The following is a 21,168-nucleotide window of genomic DNA, read 5'->3' as shown; positions in this document are numbered from 1 at the left end:
ATTTTAAAATTACAACACAATTCAATACTTTGTTAATTTATAGTAGCAGAAACATATTTATTTTTGTATTTTAAAAGTATTTTTGAAAAAAAAATAATTTTTTAAATTATTTTTTTTGTATTTTCAAATTATTTTAACATCAAAAATAATTTTTTTTTTAAAAAAATATTATCTCAATATATATTTTAATAAAAATATTTTAAAAAATAACCATTACCATCTAAAAATCACTAAAAATTATTCTGCAATTTTCTGAACGACACATACGACAACATTTCGTACCCCCACGGATTTTCATTTCACCCGTCCACAAGAAAAGCAAAACCTCACTCAGACTCCAAGGCCAGAACACATCGCAGCTGCCAGTCAAATGGCTTTCTTTTCTCCGCTACGAGCGTTACCATCAGGGCAGGAAGCAAGATACCCACATGTCCAAAACAGCAGTGTTTGACGTGTCATCTCAAAACATAAATATTTAATAAGAAATTTCCTCTCCTCCTTTTATTTATTTTTGGACTTTAACTGTAGAGCACCTGTTAGGGCGGGAACCCGAAACTTCACCCATAAGAAATGCCTGTAAGTCTTCTCTCTCTTCTTCTAGGGTTTCTCTTTCAAAATATAATTTCAAAATTTTCACCTAGGCTTTTTGAATTTCACTAATTGGTGATCTCACAGGAGCCCAAGATGAATCTGCGGAAAGGCTCAAAGGTATGGGCCGAAGACAAGAATTTGGCATGGGTTGCCGCTGAAGTAACGGATTTCTTGGCCAAAAAAGTGCAAATCCGTACTGTTACTGGAAAACAGGTGAAATCTTGGTGTTTTTATGGTGCTTCTGGTGGTATATTGAGTGGATTTTGTCTTGTTTTTCAAGTTTTGTTTTTGGTGGTGTAGGTTTTGACTGTGCCTGAGAAATTGTGTCCGAGAGATGCAGATGAAGAGGAGGAGCATGGAGGTGTTGATGATATGACTAAATTGACTTACTTGAATGAGCCTGGAGTGCTTTATAATCTTCAAAGAAGATATGCTCTTAATGATATTTATGTATGGACTTCACAATCCGTGCCTTTTTTTTTTTTTTTTGTTAACAAGTGTCTTTTTTTTGCGTGTTTGATGAATGTCTTTCGTCAAACATGGTAAATTGTAAGATTAATCATGGTGTTTTTTTGAGTAAGCTTAGTTGTTAGTTGTGGTTTTGTGATTGTTTGAATTTTAGGTATTTTAAGTTAATGTGGTATAGAGGGTACTTTTTTTGTCAAGTGTATTTAAAATTTGTTAAATTAGGTGTCCGAATTATGAGCTGGCACTTGACATGTTGGGTCAAGCGATTTTGGTATGAGCAATTTGAGTGCTTTGTGTTTTTTGGTTAATCAAATCAATAAAATAAATTTGTTCAATTCTTAAATTAATTTCTCATTAGGCATGCCGCGCTGTCCTTTTGGTATTGAGATCATGGTATGTAAATGGATAAGGTGATGCTCAATATGCATTTAGGTGATTTTTTTTGGCCCATTTAACTATGCTTTTATGTTGTGGACCATATTGATGAATAACGTCTTTTCTTAGTTGGGCGTCATTTAATCAGTCTATGATTTAATACCGAAAAACTGTAATCTAAGTTATCGTTTGTTTTGTGATGATATTTATGTGACATATTCTGCATTTTGTCTTTGATAGACGTACACGGGAAGCATTTTAATAGCGGTTAATCCATTCACCAAGCTTCCTCATCTGTACAACGTGCATATGATGGAGCAATATAAGGGAGCTCCATTCGGTGAGCTAAGTCCCCATGTTTTTGCTGTGGCAGATGCATCATACAGGTATGTTGTATTTAGGATGTTTTCTTGAAAATTGACAGCTGATTTGAGATATAAATCACCAAAGAAGACTTATATTATATATACGGAAAATGGAAAAATTCGAAAACGCAACTTTTTTTTGTCCGCAAACTTTTTTTTTATGCGTATGTAAATTCACAAAATTCAAGGACTATCATATAAAGGTATTTAGTGGCTTCTGTTGGGTTTAAACTCCAGAGCTATGATGAGTGAAGGTCGAAGCCAATCTATACTGGTTAGTGGAGAAAGTGGGGCTGGGAAAACTGAGACAACAAAATTGATTATGCAATATCTCACTTTTGTTGGTGGCCGAGCTGCTGGTGACAACAGAACAGTTGAGCAGCAAGTCCTTGAAGTAAGACTTACACATCCCTTCCTCTATTGTTTGTCCCATTTTCCGCTAGCCCCTATCTTTAAAGAAGAGAATGCATATACTCACTGTAAAATTATAAATTTACTTTTCGGTTATGTTTCTCAGTCTATATATGTATGTACCCCATATTCTTCTATCCTCTGTTAATTTTTTCCCATTTTGCTGGAGAAACATTAACCGGTCGTTGACTTGTCTTTAACTTGCTATAAGGTGATTGTGAAATCCGTCTTGGCAATTTTTTTTCATCCCTGTGTCTTTTGTCGAGGCTGATTCATCTTTTTCATAATTTAGTCAAATCCACTCTTGGAGGCATTTGGTAATGCAAGGACTGTTAGAAATGACAACTCAAGGTGAGATGGAGTTTGTTTTCCAAATATACTCTGCTTTTACCAATCTGTAGCTCTAATTGCTAACCTGTATCTGCTGCCAGCTGTTCCTTTTCTTCCATACTCCAATAAATAAATGTTCTGTACATGATACTTCAACTGAAGAACATCAACTTGGCAGAACATGGTGATGTATTGTATTTTTTCTCATCATCCGTGGTACCATTTTTAATGAATGAGCTTGTAAAAATTTTTTTGAAAAAAGAAAAGAAAACATGGCATGTGAAATGCAGACATGGGGAGAAAGCTTTAGGATAATGAAAATATCTGAATCTTAGCTGAATACAACCATGAAGGGAAAGAAATATTGAAGGATTGGAGATAGCGTGTATCAAATAAAGTCTTATTCAGGAAGAAATTTTGATTAATTTCCACTATTGGTTTTATATGATTGGATTTTTGATTACCATATCTTATATCTATTCTTATACAACTTGTTAGGCTGGCAATCCCAATTGTCCATTGAATATATTTCCAGCTTTCTTAAAATCTCGTTCTTTGTCTCGACAGTCGCTTTGGCAAGTTCGTCGAGATCCAGTTTGATGCAACTGGCAGGATATCTGGTGCTGCGATTAGAACTTACCTTCTGGAACGATCTCGTGTAGTTCAAATAACAGATCCCGAAAGGAACTATCACTGTTTTTATCAATTGTGTGCATCTGAGAGGGTACGCTCTCTTCCTTTCATATCCTGTATTTTCTGTTTAGTGTTGTGTGGTGATGTTCTTACTGGCCGAGTCTTTGTGAGTTGTGTTTGCAATATGGTGCTTTGTTTGTGATGGTGTTTTTATTTTCTAATAGAATTTTAAAGCTTACTGATATGTCTAGGATGCAGAGAAGTACAAACTGGATAACCCGCATCACTTCCATTACTTAAATCAAAGTAAGACATATGAATTAGATGGGGTGAGCAACGCAGAAGAATACATAAAGACAAGGAGGGCAATGGATATTGTTGGTATAAGCAATGAAGATCAGGTTTAAGCACCATAGAATGACTTAGTTCTTGATGTGTGTTTCTTGCTTTTTCTTGGATTATCTTGTTGGGATGCTATCATACTCATTTTGCGTTTGCCATGTTATTATTAGGAAGCTATATTTCGCATCTTGGCTGCAATTTTGCATCTTGGGAATATTGAATTTTCTCCTGGCAAGGAACATGATTCTTCCACTGTAAAGGATGAAAAATCTAGCTTTCACATGCAAATGGCGGCTGATCTTTTTATGTAGGTGATTGCATTAATTGCTTGGGAATTTTTTTTTTGTTTGAACAATCTTTGACATTCCATCAGCATTGAATCAGTTGTCTTATTTTTGTTTAAGTTTGGAAGTGAGCAAGCTAAATTTCTCATATTGTGTTTCTGTGTATTTGGACGGGAAAGTGCTAGATAAAATTGTTTTTCACTATAGCAATAGAGAGGAAAAAACTGAACTTTTAAAAATGGAATAAAGTCAGAAAATATTGGAATTATTCCTCTTATGAATTTTGTTTCATTAATCTATAACACATTTATTCTGTGGAGCTTTGCTTTAATGGGATTTCAAATATTGAAAAAACTATCAACTTTAGAATAATCAAGGGGGGATTAGTACAAGTTGTCCGTACTGAGTTTGGCAGTGGACATTCCTGCCTGTAATGATTTTTAATTGCTCATTGGCTTTTAATTTAAGCTACTAAATTACTTTTTTTAATCAGGTGTGATGCAAACCTCTTGTTTGCAACATTGTGTACTCGTACAATTCAAACCCGTGAAGGAAATATTATAAAAGCTCTTGACTGTAATGCTGCTGTTGCTAGTCGAGATGCCCTGGCAAAGACTGTTTATGCTAGGCTGTTTGATTGGTATGCCTATTGTCACTGTGCAGAGAATAATGTCTTTATATTTTTTCCATAGTTATAATTTAAACTTGTTTGGTTTTGATGTTTCTTTAGGCTTGTTGAGAAGATTAACAGGTCTGTCGGGCAAGATCCAACTTCCCTGATACAAGTTGGAGTATTGGACATTTATGGCTTTGAATGCTTCAAATATAATAGGTAATATCTCATAAATGCATCATCCTGTTTCAATTGTGTCTTTCAGACCATTGCTATATCTTAAGGTGTAATCTTATAGGAAAATTATTTATTGAGCTTCTCATGTTGCCTTGAACTTGCTTGGTGTTTGGAAGTTATTTATATTCATGATTTTCACACGCAGTCAACTGTTCTAAAGAATGTGTTGTGAAATGCTGTGTGTCTCTATTGTAAGTGATTAATTTTGTATTGTGTGTCACCTTTACTGGCAGTTACCTTATCAAATTGTCACTTCAAAAGATTTTTCTAATGTTGTTTTAACATTCTTTCTAATGCCTTTTTGCATTTTGCATCTCCATTTGCAATATTATTGGCCTTGATTCATGTCATTTTTTCCTCTGCACTAATTTGACTTTACTATTGTCATATATTGTTTTCAGCAGCAATGCTTTTGTTTTTAACTTATGTCTACTGAGTGATTAATGTTTTCTGTTCTGCAGTTTTGAGCAGTTTTGCATTAACTTTGCAAATGAAAAACTTCAGCAACATTTCAATGAGGTGTGCAATGTTGTCTTTTGTGATGTGATGACATTCACTAAATTTATGCTGTCTCATTTCCTTCTTCCCTCTGTTTCAGCATGTATTCAAGATGGAGCAGGAGGAATATAGAAAAGAAGAAATTAATTGGAGCTACATTGAATTTATTGACAATCAGGATGTTCTGGATTTAATTGAAAAGGTTTTTCATCTGTTTCCCCTCTGAAAATATTGTTTTAGTTAGGCTAATCTGTTATTTCCTGAATTCGTATGCAGTTTTCTGCTGATTTCTCATTCCCCTTCTTACTGATAATAATACTTTGGATCAACAAACAAATTTAGTCCATGTTTCTTCTTTATATGATGCATTTAATGATACTTGATGCCATGCTTGCTATTGAAGATGCTACAAAGACAAAGAATGGCTTAGTAGTGAGTGTTTGATGTTCTACCATTTTTGTGATTTAGCTAGATAATTACTATAGCATCTCCCAGAGATATTAGGATTGTGAGAAAGGACTTCTTTCAGGAACAGATATTATGTACTGCAAAAAACTTTAGCATGTAATTATGTTTTTTTGAGGAATTTGGATTAGGTTATATGTACACAAAAGGGACAATATTGGCATTTAAACTTATATTGTTTGACTTGGTAATATCCGAGCATATCCTTGTAGGGATCTACTCCCTCCTCTATTTCTTTATCTCTCTCTTTCTTGTGCTGAAAAAATTGAAGGAAATTGAATGTTTGCTGGGGAATATGTTTCATGTCTACAGTTCAAGTTTTTTTTTTTTTTTTTTCTTTTCTGTTTCTAGATATGCCACCAATTGATTTCTGTTAGTCTTAGACTTATGTTATCGTGTACTTGTTTGCAGAAACCTATTGGAATAATTGCTCTTTTGGATGAAGCTTGGTACTGTTTGAGTTCTTCCCTATAAATTGGTGCGTTTTCTATATGAAATTGTTTAACTGTAGTTGATCTCATTTTTATGCAGCATGTTCCCAAAATCAACACATGAAACTTTTTCAACCAAGCTATTTCAGAATTTCCGGGCCCACCCAAGGCTGGAAAAGGCAAAATTTTCAGAAACGGATTTTACCGTTTCACATTATGCTGGCAAGGCATGTTATTCGTGACTATATTACTTTAAATAGAACTTGCAAAGTGAAAACTCTTACAAAGAACTGTTTATTTTTCTGCAGGTTACTTATCAAACAGACACCTTTTTAGATAAAAATCGTGATTATGTTGTTGTAGAACATTGCAATCTCATGTTGTCTTCGAAATGTCACTTTGTTGCTGGTCTTTTCCCTTTGCCTCCTGAGGAATCTTCAAGATCGTCTTACAAGTTTTCATCTGTGGCCTCAAGATTTAAGGTAGAAAACTTTTACCTTTCTTCCATTATCATTGTAGAAGAATTCAGTTTGGTTAGTTGTTTGCAGAATAGACAATAGCAAGGAGCAGTGAAAGAAGAAACAACTCTCATACCGCTTCGACTTTTGACTTTATATTAAGATGCTTTAAGCAAATTAATGATAATAGCCATGATGATATTTTTATGGATATAACCCTTGGGTTGAGTGAAACATAAGGCTTCATTTATGGTTTTATAGAACAAGGCATTGTCCCTTTCTATGGTGAATTTTTTTTCCAGATTATGCTACAGTATCAACATTTTTTGTTGATATGGATTTGTTATGCATGCTAAGCAGTTAAAATTGAGTTGAGTGAATGGCTAAACTACCAAAAGGAGGGAGGGAGAGAGAGCAATGTAATCTGAGGAAGAAGCTTATCACTTCCCCTTTTTTGTTCTTTGATTGTTTTGGATTCATTACTCTATTTCTCTTCTTAATAGTTTTGGAGTGGGAATGATGTCAATAATTTTTTTTTTCACTGCTGTTTTTCTTGTTTTTTCCATTAGGTTTCAGTTTGCACATTAATGCTTGATTTGCTGTTTATAACTTGTTAATGTTGATGCTTTAAATAATTTTATTTTTTGGTTTGCAGCAACAACTTCAGGCTCTTATGGAGACCCTTAATTCAACAGAGCCTCATTATATACGTTGTGTGAAGCCGAACTCTATGAACCGACCTCAGAAATTTGAGAATTCGAGCATATTACATCAACTTCGCTGTGGGGTTAGTAGATCGTAATTGTGATTATGTTGCTTGTTTAACATCATTTCCTATGCTCACTTGAGTTTCTGCAATTGTATATGATCATTATCCATGATTCTTATGAGATAAGTGTCTTATTTTTTATTTTTTTATTATTTGATCTTTGTTTAAATGGATGGCTTGTGTTCCTTAGATTTTAACTTCACTCATTGTTAGAATTTTCTAGTTTGTTCTTTCCCCCCCTCATTTGTGGCTGATAAAGTGACTGCTCACAAGTGTACCTGCTAAATATTGTCGAGCTGTCATGATCTTGGAATTTTCAGCAGACATGTTCATTTTTTCTTGTTGAATTCTCATGAGAGCAATGAAGGAATTAAACTTGAATATTTTCTACTAAAATACTGGAATAATTATTAGTATTGGTTGATGATAGAACAAAGGTAAAATGAAGACCGGAACTATGAAATGCTTGTAAGAGATCCTTCCATGTATTAAAAGTTTGATTTACACCCCTCCATCGCAGAACCTGACTGTATTTTAGATCCTTCTGTCAAAATTAGCCTATTTTTCATCCAATAACAAATGATAACATGTCAAAAAGAATATTGTACTCTCTATTTCTAGACAAACACACACACATGAACAACAATACCAGATTTTACACTTTCTCAATATATTTTTTTTATAAAAAGATAATTATATTGGTAATGGAAAGGTACACTTTTTTTGTGCCAACAATAACATAAAACAGAATGGAGGTTGTGATAGTAAAAGACCATTGTATTCTTTTTTTCCTAACAATATGAATCCTAATGATAATACAACATAATTTAGAAAAAGATTCTTATTGTTGATCCCAACCAGTATGAGACAAAAACTTGCTCAAAATCTTGTCCTAGGATTATAATTGTAAAATTAGAAATCCAGATGGAAGGTTCAAATACTAATTGTCTGGTGGAGAGTATAAATCAAAATTTTAAAATGTTTTGAGTTTTATCTGTAAAAACCTCACACTCACAAAGATGTGCATATGCTTTTACCTACAAAAGAATTACATGTTCAGCTGCCCAAAAATTGACTTGTATGCAATGTGCACCATGTACTCACAAAGTGGTACTGTGAGCGTAAGGCGTGAGATCCAGTTTACAAGGAATGGCTCTGGGAGTATAAGAAGTCCTATTCAACTCATGCAAGTCTGGACACATGAGTGTTAGATCTATTACTTAGTCCACACAAGAAAAGCAATGGGGAAGATGATGAGTATAATTTGGTCCAAATGACACTTTTTAAAGGACTATAGGATGTATGGTTAAATCCAGTGAAGAATGGCCCTAAGTGAGACAAGGATATCTAGGGTTGTAAGATGCATGTTCTAGATTACATGAGGGTGGCCAATGTATAATCTAATTCAAGCAACAATGACCATGTGATTGTAGATATAATGATTAGTCCAAGCACCTTTTTTGATAAAATAGTTTACCAGCTAGTTGGATATGGGAGTTTATTGTTTTTGATCCAGGCTTTAGAAAATAGTTGGTGAAGTGTAAGAAACTAAGATGTACGGAGTAATCATTGATGTGTGGTGATAATCCATGTTAGAATGCTTGTTGAAGTATAAGATACTAGTACACATAAGAGAGGCCATGAGAGTGTAAAATGTCCTTGCCTAGAGGCCCTAGCCTACACAAAATTGTCCATAGGAGTGATGTTTATGACATGGTACTTATGAGGATGTATAATGAGTATGTCCAAGTCAACTCAAGTGTGGTCCTAGGGCATAAGATGTATGGCCAATCTACGTAGGAATATTCTGGTAGAGTGGGTTATGTGGCCGAGCTCAGAGAAGAGTGGTCATATCTCCTAGTTTAAATGTAATGCAGTCTATATCACTCAAAAGTGTCCATTATAGTTTATTTTGTCTATGATTTATCATTTGTTTCTCATAGATTGATCAAATTGTCTCTAATGCAACATGTCAAAAGCATTGTATAGCCTTAAAAACCTGACCGTCTTACTGAAGTAACTGCCATTGAGTTTAGACCGATATTGATGTGGTGACTTGCATCACATGAATAGTAAACAGTGAATATTGTAAAAAAAATGCTTCACCAGCATACAGTGTTATAGGATGCCAGAATGCTATGAGCACATGATGCTACTATGACCTGTTCTTGTCTTGAATTGATGGTGATGACAAAATTCATGTCATGGTTGCTTATTGTTCATGTAGACAAGAAGATGTTTCTTTAATTTTCTTTCATTTACTGGGTGCAATTCATTGTTAGACTGGCTTGAGCTATGCATTTTGTTCTTGCACATATCCATTTATTCTAGATTTTTATCCCACACTGCATGCTGAAAGAGGCGTACCGCTTCTTTTAAATATAAATGTTGGCAAATTAGGTTGATATAAGTGTTATTAAAATTTGGGACAGGGTGTGCTGGAAGCTGTTCGGATAAGTCTTGCAGGTTATCCCACTCGAAGAAGCTACACGGAGTTTGTGGATCGGTTTGGATTATTAGCTCCTGAATTTGATGGAAGGTGTTGTTCTTAATACCACTGCTTTTTCTTGGAAAATCTTTACCAACGATTCTGAAGGATGTACTTTTTTGTTACTATTAATGAGTGGTGGAGTTATATTATGTTTTAATTTTTTCATGCTTTCACAAAAAGGGCAATAGATAATGGTTAGAGATGTAAATTTTTAGGATGATCAGTTGTGTGCGTGCATGCATGAATGCTTGTTCGTGTCTCACAAATGATCTTGAGAAAATGTGATTTGTTTTTGCACTGCACTGTTTTCTCTACCATCTTTTCTTAACAGTTTGTTTGCTGAGAATTTTTTTTCCTTTTGCATTTCTAATGTACCAAGAAGTTCTACCTTTACTCAGTTGCAGTTATGATGAAAAAACTTGGACAGAGAAAATTCTGCACAAGTTAAAGCTCGACAATTTTCAGGTACTGCTGTTTAAGGATTGGGCATCAAGCTCTGTAATATCATTAATGTTTTGCTTTTTTTGTTTTTGAGTTCTCTGTTTTTAAATTTATTTTTGTTTGCAGCTAGGTAGGACCAAAGTGTTTCTCAGGGCTGGTCAGATTGGCATTTTAGACCTGCGACGGGCTGAGGTTCTGGATGGTGCTGCAAAGCGTATTCAGCGTCAATTGCACACATTTATTGCACGCCGAGATTTTTTCTCAACACGTGCTGCTGCGTTTGCAATTCAATCATATTGCAGAGGTTTGCTTTTACTTGCTGCATTTGACCTAGTCTTATTTGTAATGTGATTCTTTCTCTTACAAATTAGCATTCCCTTCCTCACTCTTCCCAACATAGCTCTTCATTATTTGAACCAGGCTTAAAAGGCTGGTTTCAGTTTCATAAATGTTTACAGGGTCTTATCTGTTTGATTTTACATGAGGGTTGTGTCTAGGATGAACCTCATAGTTACAACTAGTGCCACTACCATGCTTTATCTTGTCACTCCAGCAGCCTCGCTATTTCTATCAACTAGTTTTCTATACCAACTAATTTTCTATACCAATTGCCTACTGCATCTATATATATCTAACTCCAAAACTCTTTTTTGCAACTCTGCTAACTTTCCAATCACTGGCGTTGCCCTTACCTTTATGTGTTTGTTTATGGTTTATCTTTAATTAAACCACATTTTATCAGATGGACATTTCCCTGCATCTCTATTTCTATTTTATTTTGGTTTAGCTCTATGGGGTTGCTATATAAGATATATTTGTAGGGTGCCTTGCTCGAAAAATGTTTGCTGCAAAACGAGAGAGAGCAGCTGCCGTTTCTATACAGAAGTATGTCCGCAAGTGGCTATTAAGGCGTGCTTATTTGAAACTGCTCTCAGCTGCTATTTTCATGCAGTCAAACATACATGGTTTCCTGACCCGCAAAAGATTTCTGCAAGAAAAGAAGCAGAGAGCTGCCACCCTAATTCAGGTAAATTAGCCAATGTAGAATTGTGTTTGCCTTTTTCTAATATTTTGATGGTGATGTTTTGCATATTTGTGTACTAAATAATAAGGCCAGATCATTAGTCATATCAGTGGGAATTAAAGCGAATTTATTTTAGTTACAAAACTTTGCTAGGATGTGTATGTAATGCATAAAATGCCTAAATTCACCTCACCACTTGTTTTGAGTGATGGATATATCAGATGTCCCTATGCTCAGTTTTGTTGCAAATATTGCATTTCATTTTCCAGTGAAGTGTTAAATTAGTTTCTGATTGCTACTTAATTTTTTGTTTTTTTAATGTGTGATAGCTATCTATGGCTATAGCTAAAATGTTATGGAAAAGTTGGGGTATTGTCTCCTGAGAGTGTTACAGGGCTTTGTGTGATTTTTCTTGGGACCTTGAATTAGTTATCTGAAGTCATTTTCACTGTCATGGCCAATTCCTTTGGGGGTTGTTTTCTGCATGGCTACACTCATCGGATTTCCTGTTTTTATTTTATAAAATAAATTGCTTAGGCTCGTTGGAAGATTTACAAGTTCCGCTCAGCTTTGCGACATCGCCAGGCTTCTATCATAGCAATACAGTGTCGTTGGAGGCAAAAGCTGGCAAAAAGAGAGCTCCGAAGGCTTAGACAAGTGGGAAATCAATATTATTTGCATTTCTATTTGAGTTTAGCTTTTCCTCATTTATTTACTGTCTCTTTGTTTATTACCATGCAGGAGGCTAATGAAGCGGGTGCCTTGCGTTTAGCTAAGACTAAACTTGAGAAGCAGTTAGAAGATCTCACATGGCGGTTGCATCTAGAAAAAAGATTGCGGGTATTGCTTTTTCTTGTGATGTTCTTTTGGTGCTGTTATTAAACTCTTTTGAATGCATTTGAATAGTTATGCATCATTAAACGTACATGTAGACATAAATTTTATGTCCTTTTCATTCTTCAAAAGAAAAAAAATACAGTTTATTCCTTATTTCCCTGTCTCCTGTCTTTGTATCTTGACTCCAAATTAACGAATATGAAAGTTTTCTATAAAGAAAGGGTTGGGTTAATTACTGATTCAAGCTTTCACTTGTTTCTAAATAAGGCACAATTTATTTTTCAGCAGATTTGATTGGCTAGTTACTATGATTGTTTCAACTAAATCTTGCAATGCTCATTTACTGAACTTCTTATAACTTTGTGTTTGTGTTGAATATCCTCTATCTGGAACACAGGTATCAAATGACGAGGCTAAATCAGTTGAAATTTCCAAGCTTCGAAATACTGTGTCATCTATGAGCCTTGAGTTAGATGCAGCTAAGTTGGCTACTATCAATGAATGCAACAAAAATGCAGTATTGCTAAAACAATTAGAATTGACAGTGAATGAAAAATCAGCTTTGGAAAGAGAACTTGTAGTGATGGCTGAACTGAGAAAAGAAAATGCTTTACTAAAGGTGATTGGCAAGGTTTTGCATATATGCAAATTTATTTGTTTATTAATTGTGGCTTTGATTGGCCATGCTTGTTGGGTTCCCATCGCTCTTTTATTTTGGTTCCACATATTATAAGAATAAACTTTTATTATAAAACATTCAGTTGTCTTAAAATTAGGTATCCTCGTTCTCTTAGAAATGTTTAGAAAGCTTTTCTGGGACTAATTGGAAGTCTACACATGTTTTCAACATCATGGGTTAGAGATTTTGGATGAAAATACCATCAAAATATCTTGTGTAAATGAGTTACAATAGCTAATTTTTGTCAATGAAGCAACTTGCTTGGCAGGAGTATAAATCGGTATTGGTGATATTTACTTCATAGTAGTGTTCACTAGTAAATAACCAAGCTCATTTTTATTAACAAGATTTTGATCAAGGTGTAATCTGTTTGAATATATTTTACATTTTCTTTGCTTGCCTAACCTAAATTGAATGCATGTGGGTAAAGTTTAATGGCTAATATGATTTTAGGATTCATGAAGGAAACTTCATGCATGTTGAGTTCAATTCTAATGGCTATGATTATAATGTTTTTAGGATTCATGATGGAAACTTTATATATATTAATACAATTTTAATGGCTATGATATTCTCAGGAGTGTTTGATATGATGAATTGTTTGCTTGTTTCACTTTGAATAAATTTTGATAGGGGAGCACCATTTCCTTCTCATTTTTTCACCTTTTGGTTTCCCATGGTCCCATCTGCTTTACTGTGGAATGCTTTCTAAGGAAAACATTTGTTGCATTTACAGAGTTCTTTGGATTCCTTGGAAAAGAAAAACTCTGCTATTGAGCTTGAGCTTATTGAAGCTCAAAAGAATGGTAACGATACCACTGTGAAGTTGCAGGAAATTGAAGAGAAATGTTCTCAGTTTCAACAAACTGTTCGAAGGTATTCATCAGTTGAAAATAACAATATCAGCCACTCTTTAATTTTGTAAACAACATCAACTTGATCAATCTTCTCATGCATTGTTTATTCTTCTGAATTTATTGGAGTTTGTTGCTGGTGTCAAAGGCGCAAATTTGAGAATGTTGATTGGTATTTGCATCAAAGACTTGATTTTCAGAACAGTTTGAATTGAGAGTGTCTAATGTTTTGCATATTTATGCTTTGAGGAAACAGATGGTTGTTTCATAAATTGGTTATTTTGCCTCTTTAAGGTTTCCACCTGCATAAATGTAATCCATCTGAACCTTACCGTGGATTATTGTAGCAGTGGTTTTTCACTTTTTTCAGGGGGGGTTTTATAAAGCTGTTCTTGTAATGAACTCTTATATCCTGGTATCTTGCATGATGTTTGCTGTATTGCAGTCTTGAGGAGAAGCTTTCTCATTTGGAAGATGAGAATCACGTCCTTCGACAAAAAGCTTTGACCCCATCCTCAAAGAGCAACCGCCCTGGTTTTGTGAGGGCATTTTCTGAAGTAAGTTATTGCAAACACAATTCCATCCTTATCTCCCATATAAAAAAAATTCATTCTCCCATATATACCTGAACATTGGATGCATGCTTGGTTGTGTTGCTTGTTTTCTTATTAAAGACTTTAGTTTTAGGTCCTGGTACTAGATATGTACTCTCCTTTTCCATAGATATAGGGAGAATTTTCTGCTGTAATGCTATTTGTTTGTTGACAAAACAAAAATTTAATGGATAACAAAGTGTTCACTGATTCTGTTGTTTTGTTAACGAAACAGAAATACTCTAGTGCGCTAGCTCTTGCCCACTCTGAGCGGAAGTCTGCATTTGTAAGATATATTTTTTAAAAATATTTAGAGTTAATGTAGTTGCGAACCATAGTATGTTTTTCAAGGACATTGTTTTCTCTCCAGGAATCTCCTACACCATCAAAACTTATTGTTCCTTCCTTGCATGGTTTGTCAGAATCACGTCGGTCGAAGTTTACAGCTGAACGTCACCAGGTTTCTTTCCTTGTTTGTGAAGCCTTTAGTTCTAAGAAGTGAATTTTCATTGACATACAGGAGAACTATAAATTCCTCTCGAAATGATATCACCTAAGAAGTGAATTTTCTTTGACATACAGGAGAACTATGAATTCCTCTCAAAATGCATCAAAGAAGATTTGGGTTTTATTGATGGCAAACCACTAGCAGCTTGTATCATATACAGATGTCTTCTTCACTGGCATGCCTTTGAATCTGAGCGCACAGCCATATTTGACTACATTATTGAAGGAATAAATGAAGTTCTGAAGGTTAGTTACATGCTTCAGTCTTCAAACAACTGTACTGAAAACTTTTTTTTTTTTTTTTTGTAAAAGAAATTGTTCTTTTTGCATCAAGTGATGTTACTCAACCTGATAATGCCTCTGGGTAATGAGCCTTGGTTCTTCTTTCCCCCCCATTTTACTTTACTCTCTCTTGTCTGCAATTATTCTGTTACTCTCTGATATCTCAACATTGTAAGGAAATATTCAGAACTTTCTAGCAACTCATTGGTAAAAACATGTAAATTTCAGTTTCCAAACCCAGCTTTCTTTTCCTTTTTTAACCACCCACTCTAAAAAACAACTCTGTACAATTTATTAATGTTTTAACTTGAAAACTTTGTTTTGGACAAAACGCTCTGGGGCACTCCAAAATCAAAATTTTAGTGTATCATACATATTTTTCTTCCATGAGAGTGGCTGTGAATTGTTTTTCTAGGATACAATATATACATCTATTAAGTTATCCTGTCACAATTTTTTCAGGTTGGGGATGAGAACATTACGTTACCATATTGGCTGTCAAATGCCTCAGCACTACTTTGCCTTCTCCAGAGGAACTTAAGGTCAAATGGCTTTTTGACTGCAGCTGTTCCATCTTCTACATCTTCTGGATTATCAGGGAGGGTCATTCATGTGAGTTTGTGTAAAATTGAATTTTTTTTGTTGTTTGCAGAATGCATACATGTAATACATTCTTTCAAGGCTTTTTTATGGTACTCTTGTGCAGATTAAAGGAGAATGTATGAAAGGCATTCTAATCCTGCTGAATATCATTAAGGGAAATGCCCTAAAACCTCCAAATCAGTACACAAGAACACAACAAACACTATACACATGTCCTACACAACTGGACAACGTAGAAACAGATGGCTGGCTTTGTGCCACTCAAAAATCTTAAACTTCAATTACAGGAGAGGGATTTTCCCAATTTAGTTTCTTCTCTGCCTTGCAAAAAAAAAAAAAAAAAAAAACAGTTTATTGGCCGGATATGCAAGAGCTAGAGATTTCCATAGAAATTAGTATTTTTTTGTCATTGTAGAAATGCAGCATTCTAGCATTTCCTACGACACAAATCATCATCAATTTTTCTGAATTTACTAGCTGTGACATTTTATTCTTTGTTTGACTTTGGTCATTTTCTTTATTTTAAATTTATTTTTGATGAATTTGACTTGAGTCCAGCTGATTTGAGTTTGCTATACTTTCCAGGGTCTTAAATCTCCTTTCAAAATCATGGGATATGAGGATGGTCTGTCACATGTGGAAGCAAGATATCCAGCAATACTATTTAAACAACAACTAACTGCTTGTGTAGAGAAGATTTTTGGCTTGATTAGAGACAACTTGAAGAAAGAATTATCACCACTGCTGGGTTTATGTATTCAGGTGAGTTTTAGCAAATCCAGCATGGGCTCACTATGATCAGTTTTATAGTTATCTTTCCCTGTCTTGAGTGCCTAATTGTAATTTTGGATGTAGATTTCATTGCATATACAAAAAATCCATATTCTAGGTTGCATTCCTATCAAACTGGTTATTTGAATAATCACTTATTCTTGGTTCCAACAAGGTTCTCTGAATGTTAGTTCTGAATGATGGGTTTTTCAGATGGAGTTTTGACCATGTGAATCATGATAATTGGGAGCATTAACTATTCTAGTGTGGAGTTATCACCCAAAATAATTCATAGTTCATGCTTTTTGGATAATCTTTTTCCCTTTTCAAATTGTTTCCATCAAACAATATTCTTCCCTTCTCTATGGATGGGTGTTCTCAATTGTATATAGGTTTTATGCATATTTTCCATCTGTACTTTTCATAATGCTGACATAAATGTTTTCATATTTTGAGCTATTCTCCAAACCTTTTTCTTTAAGCAAAAAATTATAGTAATATCTATCATTTTACATGCTTGGAAATGTTGTTTCTGTTCTGCCTGCTTTTTTTGTTGCTGTTTCTTGAATCTATTTTCAAAGTAATTGATCAGAAATTTATGTTTTGATGACTGCTTGTCAGGCACCCAAATCTGCACGGCATGCTGGGAAATCATCAAGATCACCTGGTGGCATTCCTCAGCAAGCAGCCAGTAGCCAGTGGGAGAGCATTATTAAATTTTTGGATTCTCTCATGGACTGTTTACGCGAAAATCATGTATGTTCATTCTTCCCTGTTAATTGATTTTCAAATAGGAGGCCCTTGTGCTTGTAATATTCACTCATCATGGAGTACTTCAGAATTCAGAATGCATTTGTCCATGCCAATTGCAAAGTTTTTCCACAGCATGCATAATTTCTCATTTGTATTGTACATGCATTTGCTGCAAATTTCTATGGATAGATTGACATTCACATGCATCCTTCAACTTTCAGAAAATCTGCTGTCTTATGTTCATTATCCAGGTGCTGAATCTGTTTGAGGTCTTCCCTTTCTTTTGTTTCTGCTACCATTTTTCGGTCTACTTTGTTTATTTTGAGTGCCTTGAATACCTCCAACAAACATCGGAGAGGATTGTTCTCACCTAATAAGCTTCAATTTGGCTTTGTTCCTTATTGTTGTGCTCTAAATTCCCTATCTCTTTATGCTTGCTGGTAAACAAGCAGGCTGTAACTGTGAATTTTAGTTACTTAACAGATATTCTTTGACTGACTCAAAACCATCCATTTAGGTACCATCTTTCTTCATCCGTAAGCTCATCACCCAGGTTTTCTCTTTTGTCAATATATCCCTTTTTAACAGGTGAGTAATCATGATTTGAAAAATTCTTCTGTGCTTCATATGACTAGTTTTTGCTTATGTTGCTTAATACAAATTTCTTTCTTAGCCTTCTACTACGACGTGAATGTTGCTCGTTTTCAAATGGGGAGTATGTGAAATCTGGTCTAGCAGAACTGGAGAAATGGATAGTGGTTGCAACGGAGGAGGTAAAAATGTCCTTTACCTGCCAAGTAGTTGCCACAGAGGTTAAAATCATCAGTTTGTGTGTCTGAATCTGTACAAAATGCAGTATGCAGGAACATCTTGGCATGAGCTAAATTATATTAGACAAGCTGTTGGGTTTCTGGTAATTTTTCTACCCTTTTCTTGCTTGACTTGTGGACTGTCAGTTGTTTCTTTTTCTCATGGATAGTGCAATTCTTTTAGGTAATTCATCAGAAGAGAAAAAAGTCTCTTCAAGAAATCATGCAAGATCTGTGTCCAGTATGATCTCACTCACTGCTCTTTTCAATTTTCTTTGTCCATTCATTGATATGAAGTTATTTTAAGGCTTAGTGTGTCATGACGCTTGGACAGGCGTTGACCGTTCGCCAAATCTATCGTATAAGTACCATGTACTGGGATGATAAATATGGCACTCAGAGTGTGTCAAATGAGGCAAGTTTCTGTTTTGGTACCTTTTGTTGTTCGGCTAAATTTGTCAAAAATAATGGTCTTGTGGTTTTTAAACTTCAATTCATTTGCAGGTGGTTGCTCAAATGAGAGAGATGTTGAACAAGGACAATCAGAATATGACCTCAAACTCTTTCTTGTTGGATGATGACCTCAGGTATGCTGCATCGTCTCTCAACTTGCTTGGTAACAAAAATGGCTGACTGGACTGAATGAAGGTACAAGATGGTCTGCTTGTAAAATCTCTAGGACTTGTGCTAGAGACTTGGGATCAAATCCGGCCTTTACATATTAAGAGGGGGGTTAGTGGATTGGGGGTATGTGTTGGTGTACCTTCTGAATTTTTGTCTTTAGATTTGCGGGACTGTGTTTTGGTTGCTCAATTATTGCAGTTATCCCGACCAAAGTGATCTCTAGACAATTTTTTGCATAAGCCAGGTTCATATTTTTATGAAAATTTGTTGTTGCAATACTTGGTGCTTCATCAAAGCTTGGGTTCTCTTCTAGTTTTAGCAATTTATTAAAATCTTATGATGCAATCAATGATTTTTTAATTAACCTATCCTTTGACACTTATTTCATTTGTTGTCCCTCAGTTTTCATTTAGTTTAAAGAAATTAGTCCTTTTAACATAAGTTTGTCTTTCCGTAACTAGTCATTTTAGGCTTTAGGTGCACAAATTGATTGAATGTATTCATTGCTTATGGAAACATGCTAATTTTACCACTGAATGCATTTCAGCCCCAAAATGGGATTTTGCATCGTATTGTCTGTTATTTTCTAAGCTTATAAACCATTTTCTTGTTGCAGCATTCCATTCTCTACAGAGGATATAGACATGGCAATTCCTGTAATAGATCCTTCCAGCGTTGAACTCCCAAAGTTGTTGACAGAACATCCTTGTGCTCAGTTTCTGGTCCTATGTCAAACGTAAATGATTAGTTTTGTAGCTGCAAAAGAACCGCAAAATTAACCTAGGAAGTCTAGCTTGTCGTGGAGGTTTGAAGACCATTTTATTTGGTTTCTACAGGAAGACAACTTTGAGTAGTGGCCGTCAAAATATCAGTATATTGGCTTCATATACTGCCCATTTGATGGATAGATACTTTTGTCTGGATATTGGGGATCCAATTGGCGTTATTTGATGGATAGATACATTATTTTCAGATCTAGTAAGCTTTACATGGTCGGATCTAGGTTAAGTATGCTTCTTTTTTTTTTTTGTGAAGCTCATTCTTTCTTTGTACATGTTTTCACTTCCTAACAGCGTCCTGTTGTATTATGATTTATGATTTTTTTTTTTTTACTTCCTAATTTGGAATCTGTATATATAGAATTACACATTTAGTTCCTTCAGGTTCCCACTCCTGAGCTTAGCTACTCACTAACATCTTTTTTTCTTAAAAGCAGCGTTAGTTCCATAAGAGTAAACACACACCAATTTGAGAAGTAAGGAGGTGAAGCTTTCCTGCTGGTTTCACCCCTCCTACGCTCTGTATATTTTCCACAATTTTTACCGTTCAAGGTGACCGCTGTTTGGTTTAGTTGACTCCTATTTTCTGCAGGTGGATGCATAGGTGCCAATCACCCTCCATGCCAGTAAAGATCATTTCTCGTTTGTATTGAATGGAAGGTCTTCAGGGGCACGATTGCCGTGCTGTGTAGCTGAAGACAGAATAGCTTCAAGAGGGAGACTTCGAAGTTGAATTTGAATCCAGATGATGTCTAAACCTAGCACACACTGGAATTTGTTTGGTCCCTGATCAGCCAAATCGAAACCATTAAAATCAACAAGATTTGCAGACACGCATTGAACCTTGCAATCGCGAGGCTACTACCAAAAATCCTCTTCGATTTCCACTTTCATAGACCCGCTTGCTCTCAAAGGTAGACCAATCATTTGAGTTCATGATCCTTTGTGGAACCTATCGATTCTTTTAACCCAGGGCTGGTCCGACGGTTTAATTCTTGAAATATTTTTCACAAATTAAAGACAAATAAAAATATTGAAATAAATGATAAAAAACTTTGGATTAATTACCTTCATCGGTTAACGAAAAATAAGCAAAGTTTCTTTGTCTACGCAGTTCAATCATGGAAAATAAATTAAATTTGAGTGAAGTCATGATAACTTGAAATCATGAAAGAAAAACACCATCATCATTGACAGTTTGTTTTGCTATCAATTTCTTCTAAAATCCTTCTCCTTCTCTACAGGGGAGCTTTACTCAGAGTGAAAAATAAGTCAATGAAATACGATTTTATATCAACATGCTCCCCTCAAAGTCACCTGACTTTAGATGGTGTTTGGTGAAAGGGTTTAAAACTGGACTTGAATTGTCATGGAAATAATTATTATAATATTCATCTTCAATGGTGTAAAACTTAGTGTTCAATGATGTGATGTTTAGTGTGCTAATAAATTGAAATGTAAATAATTAGTGGAGAGAGAGAGAGAGAGAGAGAGAGAGAGTAAAACTATCAGTTTTCATCTTTTAGTTTTAATCATGTTAGTTGACTTTGTAAAAATATAATACTGTATCAAACTCTAATATCATGTGATGCAAGAACTGAAGTTGGGAGGTGAAGACTTGCTGCTAAAAGCGGAATTCATTGAAGTGCCTTTTCATAATAGGCTTGTGTCTAAGGCTTTTTTTGGTTATTTCATATATATATATATATATATTGTAATTATCAAGTGGACTAATAGGCAATTCAGTATTTTAAAAAATTATTAAATATTATTTAATTAGTGTGTGCATGACACTTGATAGTATGTGAGACAATTGTGCTTTTCAGGCAGCGTGTATAGAATCTTTTTGTG

At 34.8% G+C, this 21,168-nt stretch overlaps 1 protein-coding gene across 5 annotated transcripts; it reads left to right on the top strand.

Annotated features, from left to right (window-relative positions):
• Positions 1-349: 349 nt before the first annotated feature.
• On the top strand, positions 350-19,696 carry LOC118030581 (myosin-15). Of its 5 annotated transcripts, none has more exons than XM_073409753.1 (39): positions 350-576; positions 676-804; positions 892-1,041; positions 1,675-1,820; positions 2,037-2,193; positions 2,503-2,561; positions 3,108-3,264; positions 3,425-3,574; positions 3,686-3,822; positions 4,293-4,439; positions 4,530-4,631; positions 5,111-5,168; positions 5,248-5,349; positions 6,024-6,061; positions 6,144-6,270; positions 6,352-6,525; positions 7,157-7,288; positions 9,703-9,809; positions 10,166-10,226; positions 10,329-10,506; positions 11,024-11,229; positions 11,764-11,883; positions 11,968-12,066; positions 12,461-12,682; positions 13,479-13,618; positions 14,042-14,153; positions 14,425-14,475; positions 14,560-14,649; positions 14,772-14,942; positions 15,441-15,590; positions 16,167-16,343; positions 16,974-17,108; positions 17,623-17,693; positions 17,779-17,878; positions 17,962-18,018; positions 18,099-18,155; positions 18,228-18,329; positions 18,419-18,501; positions 19,155-19,696. In XM_073409753.1, the coding sequence occupies exons 1-39, from the start codon at positions 571-573 to the stop codon at positions 19,276-19,278; spliced, it is 4,584 nt and encodes a 1,527-aa protein (XP_073265854.1). In that variant the 5' UTR covers positions 350-570; the 3' UTR covers positions 19,279-19,696. The 5 variants fall into 5 exon arrangements, with proteins under 5 accessions (XP_073265854.1, XP_073265853.1, XP_034890641.1 ...); XM_073409752.1 differs by having other exon boundaries at positions 10,160-10,226; XM_035034750.2 differs by having other exon boundaries at positions 351-576; positions 18,249-18,329.
• Positions 19,697-21,168: the final 1,472 nt, after the last annotated feature.

Source organism: Populus alba, chromosome 6 (genome assembly GCF_005239225.2).
Source record: "Populus alba chromosome 6, ASM523922v2, whole genome shotgun sequence".
Taxonomy (NCBI): domain Eukaryota; kingdom Viridiplantae; phylum Streptophyta; class Magnoliopsida; order Malpighiales; family Salicaceae; genus Populus; species Populus alba.
This window is presented reverse-complemented; position numbering and strand designations above follow the sequence as displayed.